We start from the raw sequence: 16,377 nt of genomic DNA, 5'->3' as shown, positions 1-16,377 counted from the left end.
CTATAGGTAATTCACTCACCAGATAACTGGCATATAATTGCATATCCAGCAAAATGGGAGAAAAGCTTTAGACGGGTATAGTATCCAACCTGGAATCTGCTGTACAACCTCTCCACTCTGAATATCCTCTCTCCAGCTTATTCTGGACTCTTCTTTGGAGTCACCTATTTATCCAGCGATTAACTCTATGCCTGAGTCTTCTGGAGAAAAAAAAGTGTGTTGCAATTCGCTACCCATCTGCTCATGTAAGGAAGGGGATCAGAGAAACAGATCCCAATACAAAAGCTATACAAATCGGATAAGACCTTTACCCCTAGGAGTGCCAATGAGCTGGCAAAATCTCATATGGATATTATACCGGTCTAAAGCTTTCCTCCCATCTTGCTGGATATGCGATTACATGCCAATTATCTGGTGAGTGAATTACCTATAGGGAGCAGTGTTACTTGCTCACACGGTGTGGTAAATGGAAAACATCAGGATTGTCACCTATATGAACTTTAACTCATTTTTACCTTTATTATGGACTCCAGTATTTATTATTTATTTATCCACTCTTGATCACGGTGTTTATGTCATGCGTGTTTATGTCATGCGCCATTGTTAACCCTCTTTTTACTGCTATAGGAGGTAGACTTGTTTTTTATTTCCATTTTAGAAAGTGGCAGCTTTATTAATTCATTTATTTCATTATTGTTGTTGAGTTTTTTGTTGTAATTACTCTTCTGCTGACATATAGGTAGTGCTGAGGCGTAGTGGCAGGGTCCATTTTTGAGCGCCATTAGGGTGGACCTTTTTCGTATTTATTTTTGCATTTTAGGTATACTGTGTGAATGGGATTACATAAACCTAGTGGGGCTGCTCAAATTTGACCGCAAAAGAGGAAAAACACTTTAAAATGAACATCTGTTAAAATCTCTAAAGATGCAATTGATTGTCTGATATTCGAGATTCATGCACCAATCAATGTTTACAGACAAATATAGTGATAGCTTCTATTGCATCACTAGTTTTATTGTTTGCTTTACAAAAGCCTTCCCCCACAGAAGGGAGGCATTAATATGTGGCTAGTTGAAACCATAACCGATTGCATTCGGAGAAAAAGTTAGTTCTAAACTACATGGGAGATTTTAAGCTCATGCTACAGGAAAATGTACCTTCTTTTCGCCAAACACTGCATTTTCAGCACATTTATTTCAGCACTGTGGAATTTAAATTGCTAAATTTAGCCTTTACAAATGCAAAACAGGTATAAAAGCACACACACTTCATCATCCACCCACAGATTGACTGAGCTCTATCGAAATATGGAAAATAAAATGTTGTTGCTTTGATTTACCTTTGTTGCATGACCCTTGAGTGCCTCTATACCCGTTTTAGATTTCTATGAATTTCATTTTGGGTGAGCATCCAGGCATTACCTCACACAGAGTGTGGCGACTACCCTTGGGTAGTTTAGCCTTTAGAAAGGTGCTAATTACACACTATAGTTACATAAATAAAATGTAATGAATAAAATATGGCTACCTTATCTAGACATATAACTGCAAACTATACACCGAAAGAATTTAAACAAAAACAAACATGGAACTATTTAGGTCATGCTCATCTCTTAGGGCTCATTCACACAATATTAACTCTTCATCCTTACAGTGGGCTGTAATAAAATGCAACCCATTCTTTTTTTTTTTCAGTGTACAGGAATTTAGGGCATTGATTTAAAGTGGCACAATGAAATATAACAGATCCTGGCATTGGTCATGAGAATAATGCAAACCTAAAAATTCCTGTAATTAAATGAAAACAAAAAAAAAACCCACAAGAAAAACACTTCTGAATAAACCACAATTTCAGTTGGTTTACAACCAGAAATCATGCACATACCTAGGTAGAAAAATGAAAAAAACAAAAAAACAAAAAGAACACAACTCTCTTGGATACATACCACAGGATTTTCAAATATTTGCCAAAGATCATTGTTATAGTGGGAAATATTGTAGTTAGCTGTTGAAAGGAGTCTTCCAAATTCATGACGATTTGTAATGTACATAAAAACACCCTAAGATAATTAATGGGAAACATATTAGTTAGAGTCTCTAACCATGCAAAAGATAAAAAATAAAAAATCTTTGGAAAATCATAACATTGGGGAAAATAAAGTTGCAATGTCAAAAAGCCAAAAAATTACCCTTTTGACCTTTTTATGTAAACTCCGAAAGATTAAAAAGATTTCATGTGAATAGGTTACAACTTGCTTTATTCAATGTTCCTCTACAGTTAAAATGATTAAGTAATAAGAATGACTTGCACTTCAGGAAGGTTTAGTAAACTTAATTTTACAGTTATAAAGCAAAGTAGAGGCACAAAATGTTTACAACTACACATTAAAGGGGTTGCTTTGTTGAGCCGAGCATACGATATTAACATGTACATCTATGCAAAATAATAATTTAAAAAAAATTACAAATGAGTACATCTCTGCAATATATGCATGTTTGATCTCTTCACAAATGCTGCAAAGAAAAAAAATATACATTTGATCCTGCCAGCAATTCAGTGGGCTCCTAACTTCCTGTTTGAGCTGACAACTCTGCCTATGTTGCACTGAAATCCAAAGCAGTATTGTCAGCAACAGACACACTATCTTGTGAGCTTAAAGAGGAGGTGGTTTAGGAGCTCACTGGATTTCTGGCAATTAAAAGGTGTTTTTCTGCTGCATTTTACCTCTGCACATGTCCGCCTTGCCTAAAGGGGAGGTGTATATAAAGTATAATGCTGTTGTGACTTGATAAAACACATCTACGTCAGCATTGTATAATATGTTCTTGCAGTGGTAAAAGTATATGCTCTTGCTGGATAATATAATTGTTTCAGCTTGGTATTCTTTTTTATAGTGGCCTTATATAATGTTCTATAGTTTCATAATATAAAGTACTATGGCCGCATTATATAATGTGTAAACCTTTTACCTCCAAAACATGGCCCTAAAACAGCAATGGTTTCCCTACACACTCTCAGTAATTCACATCTACAGTTCACAATGAAGAGATGAGTTAACCACTACAAGGCATGCATCCACTCATTTCCTCTGGTGGGCACTAAAGGAGAAGTATAGCCAAAGCTTTTTTGGCTGTACTTCTATGGATCACAGGAGTGCAGTACGTTTTGCACGTTTGTGACCCGTTTTCAGCCAACAGCAGTCTAAAGCAACGTTGACATCACAGAGCCGGTCCAGGGTAGGGATCTGCCCAGAAGCCTGGATTGTCAGCTGGCTCAGCCTCTCAGTGAGCCGCTGAGAGCCAGAGGCACCCGCTGCTGCCCCCTCCAAAGCCCAGCACTCCAATGAGGGGGGAGAAGTACCCCAATCCTACACTCCTTGAAGCATTTTTAAAGGGATACACACAGGAAAATGTGCATGTATTGCAAAGATGTACTGAAAATATAAATATATATATATATATATATATATATATATATTCATTCATTTCATTTGCCCAGGCATACACTTAAACTTATGCAAACGGCCAGTGACTTTAATTTGTAAGCAGGAAGCGCAAAGGAAGACCTGCAAACATCTTCCTTTCCTTATACAGAACTGCACTAACTGGGAAAGTAATTTACAAACAAGAATAAAACATAGCTCAACCTACTATAATAATTATTTAATGACTGTGATTTTTAGGTTTAACTTGCACAACCCCTTTAATATGGTCACCTATATTAAATCAGCAGAAGGTAAATGTTTTAGCATTATTTTTTCCCAGACCAACAGTTACTCACATGTTTATGTTATTCACAATTAGTTTTGTTAAATTATAATTTAAAAAAGGTACTTTCCATTTTGTAGTCTGGGAAAAAAAATCTAAGTATGGAAATGGCTATGACTATATAGCAGATGTATTGTGTGGATTTTATCAGCAGTACCACACAATATACTCAAGGGGCAAGACATAACCGAGTGTTAAAGACCATTTCTGTCTTTCCTTAAGATTCTTATAGCCAATATGGCTCATTAATCATTTTATCATTTTAAAACAAAAAGTAAAAAAGTAGCCAAAAAGCAAAAAAAAAAAAAAAAAAAAAGTGTCAGCAAAAATAAATGGCTTGCAAGGTTCAGTTTAGTGAAATATGGCAACCTTTACAAATAGGGGGGTATGCTTAACAGAATTTGAAGTAAAATGTTCATCTGATTCATTTTTTTTCCAGACTGCAACATAACTTTGCAGGTCTGAGTTAAAACATTAGAAAAAAAAAAATTCTCAGCACATGTAACCTGGTAAAAAAAAAAATGACCCAAAAACGTTTGCCGCACTACAAGAACAAGATCCTGCCATGGGAATACTTTCATTATCTTCAGATTGCTCACTTTTTTAGGTTCATCATACGCACACACTCTTCCCTCACTATTCTGTCCCTTTATGAAGGTATATGCAACTCATGCCCCAGGTATATCACGTATTTATAGCCAACTCACATCGCCTTTGCCTAGTATGCTTTCTTCAACAGCACAGTGGTCTAGAGACCTTGAGGTTGATCTGGAGTCAAAGGATTGGGATGCTATTTGGGCGACCACTAAATCCTCCTCTCAGAACATTTTAGTGCTTGAAACAAATTATAAAGCGCCCATGTGCTGGTATTTGGTCCTGATAAGGATCGCCAAATTTTTACCCGGTTACTTCCCACTGTGCTTCCATGTATGTGGTCAAGAATGTACTCATCTCCTTATCTGGTGGGTGTGCCCAGTCGTGGAGCAATTTCAGAATTGCCTCCATCCTGGTTAACACCACTCTTGATCCTATCCCATCACTTGTGTTACTGGATCACAATACCTTGGACTGCACTAGAGCTCAGTTCCGCCTCATATTGCAACTCCTGAAAGCAGCCAAAAAAACCATAGCACATGCCTGGAAGTCCCCCACCCTTTGAACCATTGAAATTAAACATAGGGTCACCCAGGCTATGATGCACAGCAAAATTTAAGCAATTATTCAGGATAACATTTCCAAACACCTCAAAATCTGGCAGCCCTGGGTGGATCACTTTCTTCCACCAGACTTCGACGAGTCCCTCCTGGAACTTGATGCATGACCTCATGGCTACCATAACTTGGGCCCAGGGCTTACCCAGAGCAGTCTACCTCCTTTCTTTCTTTCTCTCTCCTTTTTTGTGCCTTTCTCTCTTCCCTTTTTACCTTTTCACTTCCTTTTATCTTCTATCTCCTAAAACACTGCAATGTTTTGAGGTTTCCTCTTTATACACCTCTTGTCTACCAGTTCTGGATACTTTTGTAATTGTTCCAATGTTGGTTCTCCTATCTTTGATTTAATATGCTTTACAGGCCCTGTGCCACTTTTTCATTATATATGCTGAATAGCTAATGTGTCATTTGAACTGAAATACTGTTGAGCTTTGTTCCTTGATATATGCAATAAGCTTCTATTGGAATCTGATTTGTAGTCTTTTCTAGAACAAAAAAAAGTTTATAAAGAAAAAAAAGGCTCCAAAGAGTGCAAAAAAATAAATAAAAAAATAAGTAGTCGAAGACCAAAAAACAAATGTTTAGCCTGTTTTTGGGACCAAAAAAAACTTTTCAACCCAGTTTAATACTGGTTTGAGAAACACAAATACTTAAGCAAAGCCATGTAGCTAGAAGTGTAGCATGAATCCTTGGCCGTGGTGTAAGCTTTGTGACGCTGTGGGTGCCATAACTTGTGTGTGCCAGTTGCTTAATCTAGGTTTATTACCTTAAATTAAATCTGCCATTGGTCTCAAGTTTAAGGCATGCTTTGTACCTAATGAGTCAGCCAGGCAGGCTTTCATTTATCTTAGGTTGCCTATGTACCTGTAGTTCTGATGACTCAACCGACATCAAGAGAACAGATACTTAAGCTAGGTATATATATATATATATATATATATATATATATATATATATATATATATATATATATATATATATATATATATATATATAAAAAATGTGCTGACAGTGATAGGACAAACACAAAAACACCAACACCATCATCATACATACAAGGGCGAAATGAGGCATTGCAAGAACTATGTTTTCCCAGTGTAATATGCAGGACTAAACTGTCAATGTTTCCAGTCCTGCTCTACATGCATTTAGGAATATAAAACATTACTGAAATCTTCAATCAGAACTATTATTAACTATTATTCTGTGTAAAGTGTAAAACATTTTTTCAAACATATTTGTCCCTTATTGATCCCAATGTATTTTTTAAAGTTTTATTGACTCTTTCATCCCTTTCTTCCCTATTTTTTTCGGATTTATTTATTTTTTAATCATAAGTAGATTACCTTTTTTAAATATGAATTTGTTGGTTTTGTAGTACTGAATTAAAAATAACAGAGACAAAACATTCTAGTGGCTTTATAAAAAGGATAAGATGCAGCATTAAATTTGCACATTTGCCAAGCTAAAAAAATATATTTTATTTATAAAAAAAAAAATTACTTTATTTCCAAAACGAAGTTAAAAAAATTGTTGTGATTATATTAATGGGGACCTGAATTATTCATCTTTTTTTGGTTATTCATAGACCAAAAGGTAGCTACCTGAGGACAAGTGGACAGCAGCTGTCATTTTTGGACCCAGCACTGGCCCCACCACTGTATGTGCAGATTTGCAATTCCATCCATCTCAGCTTGAAGGGTGGGAGAACACTTTGAAATCTTTGCCTAAGGTGCCATAGGAGCTTTTGTCTACAACATTGTAGCACTGAATACTATATCTGGTTTGCCATCTGCTTGGAAAGCAAACGCCAACAGGATTAATTCGAATATGAAGCTGGCCATATTAGATATAACATTTGCATAATATTTTTGGCTTGGCTAGAGAAACTTTCACTTTAGACTATCAAAGTAATATTGACAGACTTCGAAGAGAGAACTGAAACATTGTTTCAAAATTAAGTGACTTTTTTATCTCTAGCTACTTGAAGACCAGGCCTTTTCTGGAACTTTCTGTTTACAAGTTTAAACTCGTATTTTCTGCTAGAAAATTACAGAACCCCCAAACAATATAATTATATATATATATATATATATATATATATATATATATATATATATATATATATATATATATATATATTAAACCTTGAGGTCGGATGCACGTCTAGTCCATGGTTCGAGTAATACCAAACATAAGAAGAATTTCGACTGCACTCTGGCATTAAAGGCATTCAAAGGACTTTATTGAATAAAATTGTTGCTCAATGTAACAGACATCATGGACATAACAGGCAACCAGGGACGGTTGACGCGTTTCACTAATAAATTCGCATTGTCATGACCTGGTTATGGTTATGAATTTATTTGTGAAACGGGTCAACCGTTCCTTGTTGCATGTTATGGCCATGATGTCTGTTACATTGAATAACAATTTTATTTAATAAAGTCATTTGAATGCCTTTAATGCCGGAGTGCAGTCGACATTCTTCTTATGTTTGGTATTACCAAGCAGTTAGACACTGCACATCACAACATAGACTAATATGTTGTGGTGCGTACAAATCTATTGCCTCAGGGTCTATGAAAATGAATGGCACCACAATGAGCCAACATGTGCACGGTGCATTACCGCAACACAATGACTTAAAACTAGCCTAAAGCTTTTATTCATATTAGAAAAATCCATACCAAAAATATATAAATAAATCATCTTTGTACCCTTTTTATATATTTTTACTGAGGTTACTGTAAACTATTTTAAAATTGTTCTGCCAATAATCACTACAAAGTGAGCCATGAATACTGTTTAGATCAAAAACAAGAGAACAGACCAGATCTAGAAGAAGAAATAAATATAAAAAAAAAAACCTTAGGGGGTCTGAACATATGGAATGATTCCGCAGATGGGGAGTTTTTCTGTCTTTGTAAACTCTAAAATGAAGAAGCATCATGTAAGTTGACTTGTATATCCTCTTTTCCCTTAAATTTTTGCCTAGATTGACTGTGGAAACATGAAAACACAGATTCAAAAATAACAGCTTAAGATGGCGGCTGAAGAGCTGTATTGGAGCTGTATGGACAACATGCAGCTTAAAGCAAAGCTTATGTCTGACACACAACATGGCTTGCCATGCCTGCTGACCAACTTTTCAGGCTGATACTCTTTAGAAAAAAAAAAAATGAAATGAGCAGCGAACAAGGAAAGACAAATGTTTTGCTTAACCATGGGAGCTGAAAAGCATATCCAAGCCATTAGCGATGGTAGAAATGATGGATACAAAGAGCTGATAGAAAGCATTAGAGATGTGCAGTTAGCTACAAAATGTAAAATGACTAAAGCTTGAAATACTTGCCAACTTACAATTCAATACAATTTTTAGAAGAAAAAAAGAATTGGTGACTTTACAAAGAATAATTCTGTTCAGTAACCATAATATACAGTAAGGTTAGTAAATAATCAAAACACAAAATATTTGTCCAGAATTGTGCATACAGATGTAACTTTAACACAAACATGAATTCATACAATAAAAAAATACATGTCTAAATTCAACCAAAAAGCCACATTAAATATTTTGTGGATGTGTATAATAAACAATACAAGTTTAAATATTGATATAGAATGGTCATAATTACGGTTTGCAAGGAAGTGGGTCATGTACAGCACTGGCCAAAAGTTTTGGGAATGACACAAATTAATTTTCACAAAGTCTGCTGCCTGTTTTTATGATGGCAATTTGCATATACTCCATAATGTTATGAAGAGTGATAAAAAAAAAAAAAATGCAATGTCCCTCTTTGCCATTAAAATGATCGTAATTCCCCCAAAAAACATTTCCACTGCATTTCAGCCCTGCCACAAAAGGACCATCTGACATGTCAGGGATTATCTCGTTAACACAGGTGTCAGTGTTGACGAGAACAAGGCTGGAAATCACTCTGTAATGCTGATTGAGTAATTACAGACTGAGCCCACACTCACATTGGTCTGATCGGACATGCGATTTGACATAAGGCAAAAGTGATAACTAAGTGGCTCGGGGAACAAAATATCAAAATTTTGGGTCCATGGCCAAGAAACTCCCCATACCTTAAACCTATTGAGAATTTGTGGGCAATCCTCAAGAGGCAGGTGAAAAAAAAAAAAAACTTTGACAAACTCCAAGCATTAATTATGCAAGAATGGACTGCCATTAGCCAGGATGGGTCCCGGAATTTGGCTGACAGCATGCCAGGGCGAATTGCAAAGGTCTTGAAAAAGAAGGGTCAACAATGCAAATATGGACTCTTTTTGCATACTTATCTAATTGTCAATAAAAGCCTTTGACACCCATGGAATGCTTGTATTCATACTTCAGTATACCATAGTAATATCTGACAAAAGATCTAAAAACACAGAAGCAGCAGACTTTGTAAAAATGTATTTGTGTCATTCTCAAAACTTTTGGCCACAGCTTTAGAAGTATAGCATCTTGTTTCTTATGTTATTTTACTTTCTCAGTAGTATACACACATATCCAGTTTGCTCATAATATGTTGGATGAGCATATATTTCCAAGTAGTGTATCATGTAGGTGCAGAAAACAGATGTTTGCACAACATTGGAAATAATTTAGCAGCAAACTTTAGTTGGCTCGTACTTTTTAGAATAATGTGTAACATGGAAGACTAGACAAAATGTGTACAAATAGACAAAGCTTTGTTACCAAACCTGGGCACAACCTTACCATTTCCCTGACATGTTTGCATAGTGCCATATCAGGATCCAACCTGTCCAGGATAAAATGGTTTCTCTCTTTTAGTTCAGTCCTAAGAGTTTCTCCTTTGATTAGGTAGACGTTGGCCAGATATGGAATATTCCATACACCTCTGCATGAAATAACGGTAAGAAATGTGTTAGATGATGGTGCCATTATTTTACTTTAAAAAGAGCAAATGTGTTTGTTTCACTAGTGAGATCAATGTTATATTCCATAGAACAGATTTTTGTCAGGTGTAGATATACTACATTGCACCCGAGAACCTTGCAAGCCTGAGAATAATTGCCGAATTAAGAGGAGGAAAAGGCTTATGGCCTTAGATACTGCTTCCAGACTGGAAGCCAACTGTGATCGAGTGTGCCAATCCATAGAGCTTTGGCTTCCTATACAATATTATTGACTTCTCTATAACTTGAGGGTCATTTGTATTTGGTAAGCAAGATTGCCCCCATTCCTCAGTCTCCTCATTGCCAAGGCAGAAATCCAATCTGATATATGAATTACTCATAGACATTTATTTAATGAAACCAAGCTTTGCCAAGTGCAATAGAGCATATTGCATTTTATTTGCTGATAGCACTGGGGCCTCAGGCAGGCATGTGTAGCCAAGTGATGTGTATGTATGTATTATTGTCAACTATAATAAATTTTCGGGGACAGTCCCTAATTTTTCAGAGTAGCACAAACAGTAGTACAAATACTTAGTCTTAATTGTTAAAAAAAAAAATTATTGTCTGCAGGGACAGATACAGTATATAAATGAAGAGCTTTGCTTGTCAACAGTAGAGGTGAGGGACTCCCAACCACATACAGTATGACATTTTGTCTAGCATTTATTAAATCCATTGAAATTTAATTTGTGCCCAACTCTGTCCATTATGTCGCAAAAAGCTGCATTACTAATTTACTCATCTAAATTTACACGAAAGCACTACTTAGAACTTTGCTTCTTACAAAATCTGTTTTGTTCTTAGTTTCTATCCCTTGGCACCAGTCTCCAGTAATCTCCTAATCTCCAATCCCAGAGGAAGCCTATTATGGGGAAACGTGTCGGACAGAGTTAAGGCAGTGACATTATTAAGTTTGGGTGTGCTTGAGAGCCCTGCAGACACTCTTTGGTATTTCCCAATGTCTAAGTTTGATAAAGCTTTATTATAATCCAATTTTGTACCATGGGAATCACTGACTGATGAGGAAGTCTGGTGGTTTGAGTGTTGGTTCCTTGACCATGAGCCATTATAAAGCGCGATTGAGCGCTATTTTCAGGAAAACAATGTGGTCTGATAAAAGGCTTTGTTTTTTTGGGTGAAATTATATCCACAAGCACTGGAAGCACTCTCACAGTGTATGAGCACCTGGAACCCTTTTAAGAGCACTTAGACGGACTTTATATTATTGGAATGACTTTGAATAATTATGAAATTATTATTATAATGTATTATTGCTAAATTTTTAGGATATACGGTTGTGTATATTGTGGCTTCAACCACTTTTTGCGTATATTGCATATACAGTGCTTTGTAAAAGTATTCGGCCCCCTTGAACTTTTCGACCCTTTGTCACATTTCAGGCTTCAAACATAAAGATATAAAACTGTAATTTTTTGTAAAGAATCAACAAGCGGGACACAATCATGAAGTGGAACAAAATTTATTGGATATTTCAAACTTTTTTAACAAATAAAAAAACTGAAAAATTAGGCGTGCAAAATTATTCAGCCCCCTTAAGTTAATACTTTGTAGCACCACCTTTTGCGGTGATTACAGCTGTAAGTCGCTTGGGGTATGTCTCTATCAGTTTTGCACATCGAGAGACTGACATTTTTGCCCATTCCTCCTTGCAAAACAGCTCGAGTTCAGTGAGGTTGGATGGAGAGTGTTTGTGAACAGCAGTTTTCAGTTCTTTCCACAGATTATCGATTGGATTCAGGTCTGGACTTTGACTTGGCCATTCTAACACCTGGATATGTTTATTTGTGAACCATTCCATTGTAGATTTTGCTTTATGTTTTGGATCATTGTCTTGTTGGAAGACAAATCTCCGTCCCAGTCTCAGGTCATTTGCGGACTCCATCAGGTTTTCTTCCAGAATGGTCCTGTATTTGGCTCCATCCATCTTCCCATCAATTTTAACCATCTTCCCTGTCCCTGCTGAAGAAAAGCAGGCCCAAACCATGATGCTGCCACCACCATGTTTGACAGTGGGGATGGTGTGCTCAGGGTGATGAGCTGTGTTGCTTTTACGCCAAACATAATGTTTTGCATTGTTGCCAAAAAGTTTGATTTTGGTTTCATCTGACCAGAGCACCTTCTTCCACATGTTTGGTGTGTCTCCCAGGTGGCTTGTGGCAAACTTTAAACAACACTTTTTATGGATATCTTTAAGAAATGGCTTTCTTCTTGCCACTCTTCCATAAAGGCCAGATTTGTGCAGTATACGACTGATTGTTGTCCTATGGACAGAGTCTCCCACCTCAGCTGTAGATATCTGCAGTTCATCCAGAGTGATCATGAGCCTCTTGGCTGCATCTCTGATCAGTCTTCTCCTTGTATGAGCTGAAAGTTTAGAGGGACGGCCAGGTCTTCGTAGATTGGTAAGGGTTTGATACTCCTTCCATTTCAATATTATGGCTTGCACGGTGCTCCTTGGGATGTTTAAAGCTTGGAAAATCTTTTTGTATCCAAATTCGGCTTTAAACTTCTCCACAACAGTATCTCGGACCTGCCTGGTGTGTTCCTTGTTCTTCATGATGCTCTCTGCGCTTTAAACGGACCTCTGAGACTATCACAGTGCAGGTGCATTTATACAGAGACTTGATTACACACAGGTGGATTCTATTTATCATCATTAGTCATTTAGGTCAACATTGGATCATTCAGAGATCCTCACTGAACTTCTGGAGAGAGTTTGCTGCACTGAAAGTAAAGGGGCTGAATAATTTTGCACACCCAATTTTTAAATTTTTTATTTGTTAACCAAGTTTGAAATATCCAATAAATTTGGTTCCACTTCATGATTGTGTCCCACTTGTTGATTCTTCACAAAAAATTACAGTTTTATAGCTTTATGTTTGAAGCCTGAAATGTGGCAAAAGGTCGCAAAGTTCAAGGGGGCCGAATACTTTAAAAAGGTGGCAATCGTGACTAACATGTATATCAAGACAGTTGGTAATTTTACAAAATAAAACTATTAATTTTTTTCTCTAGGCTTCGTGAACCACTCAGTAACAAAGAGCTGTTCTGCACCATCCACTATATCGCTAGGTGTACTATACCTAAAGGGAGATCTTTTCATAGCTCTCTAGACGGTTCACAGAAACCTATATTTTGCCCTTTTTAATGCGGTAGATCTAAAAACTTTAAACAAAGTAAAGTAATGCAGAATTTCATATAGACAGTAAGTATGTAGAGAACTTTATTCTGTAACTTTTGGAGAGTCTGCATTGTTACAAATGCCCAGCAGGTAGTACCACTTTATTGGAGTGACTCAAATACCAAAAAAGAAGGATTTTGTTCACTTAGTTATTACAAATGGTACTATTCTTTTCAAGTTGCCGATAACAACCTTAAAAAAGACAGCTATTGGGTTTATTAAGGTGGGAGAACAGCAAAAACATGCACAGATGCTAGTTCAGTATGAGGTTACTTACACTCTATTGCCTTGAACAATATCTATATAATCTTCTGATCTTGCATAATACCCATCAGGACTTAAGGCACCCCAAAAATTTGACCAGAGTTGGCCATGACGGGTCACCAGGGGTGCAATGATTTTTCTGGAGAAAGAAAGAACAGTAAAAGCTTGGTTATTCTGCTGTATTATAGTCAAATCAGAAAAAACAGTGATACAATAACTCTACCTATAGGTAAGGAATTAAATAGGTTACTAAACTGTCAGGCTGTGGGATCAGTTAAAAAAGAGATATAGGTTTATGAAAAAAATAAACATCCATCCATACTGTGATGCCACCATCCCACTTCGGCTCCAGAACCATGAACTGAGCAATCACATGACCACTGACCGATCTCTCAGCATGCTGAGAGGTGGAGTCAACTATAATAATAATATGAGGAAGCAGCGCAAAATCAATAACCAAGTGATTCTGAATTAAACTTATATGCAAAATGAAAACTCAACTGAAGTGTTAAGATTTATGTATAAAGTGACACCAAACTTAATTTTGTGACACACAAAAAAAAGGAAAGCATGAATGTAAAAATCCCCATAGTGGAGCCCGTCGCCCTCCCTGGCACAGTTTGTTCCCAGATGGGGGTACCTGGGGGGGAGAGGGATCACCATGTCTCCTCCCATCACCATGGTTACAACTTCAATTGGGGCTTATTTCCTGCTCATGCTGATAATTTTGTTATGGAGAATATCTTGTTTGTTTGTGTTATTTGCTCTATGCTTTTTTCATGTCACAACGATGTTTGTTGATATGTAAATATTTCTGTATGTCTGAAAATTTTCAATAAAAATTTCTGAAAAAAAAAGAAAAAACAACAGGAAAGCATTCTGTCCATAAAAGCCCACCCACGAGGGCAATAGAAAAATATGTTTAAAGCAAAATTAATATTTTATCCGCAATCCAGTTGTTATAAAAGTGTCCCCACACTCCCAATTTTCTCTGCTTCCACCACTGAGTGACACCAAATAAATGAGTCTCTTTTTTTTTTTTTTAAAGAAATATTTATTGATTTTTCAGCAATTTACAAATTATACAACATTCCACTCAAAAACACGAGTGTAAAAGTAACACAGTAGAACATGTGTGGTATACAGTGGGTGGAGTAATGGCCCATACAACTGAAATCAAAGCAAATGAACCGAGGTGTCAACAGACCATAACTAATGTCAGCCAAGAGAGAAGGGGGGGGGGAGGGGGGGGGAGTGGGAGAGGCGAGAGCAGAGTGAATGCCCTGCGGGGAGAGGGAACAAGCGGGGTATAGCAGTAGAACTGGAAGAGAGGGAAAGGAAGGAGGAGGAACATGGGGGGTAAGGAAAGGAGGGAGGGGTGACCAGGTTATCAGACATATCAGTATCAAAGAGTTATCTAGGTATATCACATATGTTTGATGACCAACTACAGCCAGAGGGGTGAAAAAAGGGGGGAAACAAGGACAAGGCTAGATGATCTTTCAGCAGGTAGTAATAGTATAGGGTAATTGAAACCATCTACATAATCCAGGAGGAGGGGGGGGGGGGGAGAGAAGTGGGAGTCAAGGGAGTATTCTAGTGAGCCGTATCAGCCTCTAAGGTAAATGGAGGTGGAGAAGTGTTCGGGTGGAAAAGGACCAAGTACGCCTGCCATTTCCTCCAGAACTTAATTTGGTTGGACTTGAAGACAGACAGGTCCAGACGATCCTTGGTAAGCAGGCTATCCAATTCCGATTGTAGCTCTTTCACAGTGGGTGGGGAGGGGGATATCCAGTGTCTGAGAATAGTCCTACGGGCAAGCATTAGGCACGTAGAGATCCAGGCTTTATGGGCAAGCAGTATAGACGCCTGGGTTTTATCATGTGTGACATAAGCAAGCGGAGGGTTATTGTCCAAAAGTCCAAACAACAGTGGAAGGGGATTTTTCGTGGGTTGGAGGCCCGTGACCCTATGTATCAGAAGTTCCACACTGTTCCAGAAGGAAGACACAATCGGGCAACTCCACAGCCGGTGGTGTAACGTAGGGCGGTGCGCTGAGCACCAGGAGCATCCTTGGAATGGAATATGCAGGGGAGAGGACGAGAAAGGAGAGTAGGCATGGTGGAGTATTTTCAATTGCTGCTCCCTCCAAAATTCGTTAGTGTTGAAGGCACAAGTGGTGATATACCCCGCTACCAAGAGCCACTTGGAGCCAGTAATATTCAGGGCCTTGTCCCATGAAGATTTGGTGAAGTCCGGTCGTGTGTCCAGTATTGTGGCCTGAAGAGGACGGTAGACGTGGGCGAGTTTAGAATGTTCCACAGATAGGATGGTATCCAAGATGGAAGGCAGGAATCGCTTTGATCTGTCCCTGCACAAAGCCATGGCATGGGAGGTGACCTGACGTATATGTAGGAAATGGTGAACAGGGAGTTTATACAGGTGTTGCAGGTCTTCGAAGGGGAGAGGTGCACCCGTCTTCGAGTCAAATAATTGAGCAAAAGTCCTTAGTCCTTCCTGGGCCCAGGTGGAGTAGACGCTTTCCAGTTCCATTAAGCACAGGGACGGGTTTCCCGCTATAGGGAGATGTTGGGATATGTACTGCGGCAGACCCAACTTTTTTCTAATCTCCCTCCAAGCCACAAGAGTATCTCGGAACAAGATATTTGACCTGAGATCCGGGGGAAGATCCTTTAGTTTGCTATGCAGGAGCCCTGCTAGGGAAAAAGGGACCGGGATTTGCGATTCCAAAGAAAAATTTGAGAACCTAGAAGACCCCTTTAGCCAATCCATACCCACTCTCAACAGGCAAGATAAATTGTACAGTCTAATATCGGGTAGGTTTGCGCCCCCAAGTGACTTGGGGGGGTATAGTTTGGGGAGAGAGATCCTTGACCTTTTGGTTTTCCACAAGAACCTGGAAAGGGATTTGTGTAAGGTGTTAATGTCAGTGTGTTTAATAAGCAGTGGAAGTGTCTGCATGAGGTATAACACTTTAGGG

At 37.9% G+C, this 16,377-nt stretch overlaps 1 protein-coding gene across 3 annotated transcripts in view; it reads right to left on the bottom strand.

Moving 5' to 3' along the window:
• PLOD2 (procollagen-lysine,2-oxoglutarate 5-dioxygenase 2) overlaps positions 1 to 16,377 on the bottom strand; it is a 282,208-nt gene that overhangs the window by 22,455 nt on the left and 243,376 nt on the right. For 2 of the 3 annotated variants that reach the window (XM_082248892.1, XM_082248890.1), the window contains exons 12-15: positions 13,390 to 13,515; positions 9,708 to 9,849; positions 7,849 to 7,911; positions 1,946 to 2,059 (exon numbers count right to left, since the gene is read on the bottom strand). In XM_082248892.1, the coding sequence (XP_082105018.1) occupies positions 1,946 to 2,059; positions 7,849 to 7,911; positions 9,708 to 9,849; positions 13,390 to 13,515 (445 nt within the window). The remainder of the gene's footprint in view (positions 1 to 1,945; positions 2,060 to 7,848; positions 7,912 to 9,707; positions 9,850 to 13,389; positions 13,516 to 16,377) is intronic. The other variant, XM_082248891.1, reaches the window with a different exon arrangement.

This window comes from Pelophylax lessonae, assembly GCF_965119305.1.
Source record: "Pelophylax lessonae genome assembly, chromosome: 3".
NCBI lineage: Eukaryota > Metazoa > Chordata > Amphibia > Anura > Ranidae > Pelophylax > Pelophylax lessonae.
The sequence above is the reverse complement of the archived record's forward strand: the minus strand, read 5'-3'. Positions and strand labels throughout refer to the sequence as shown.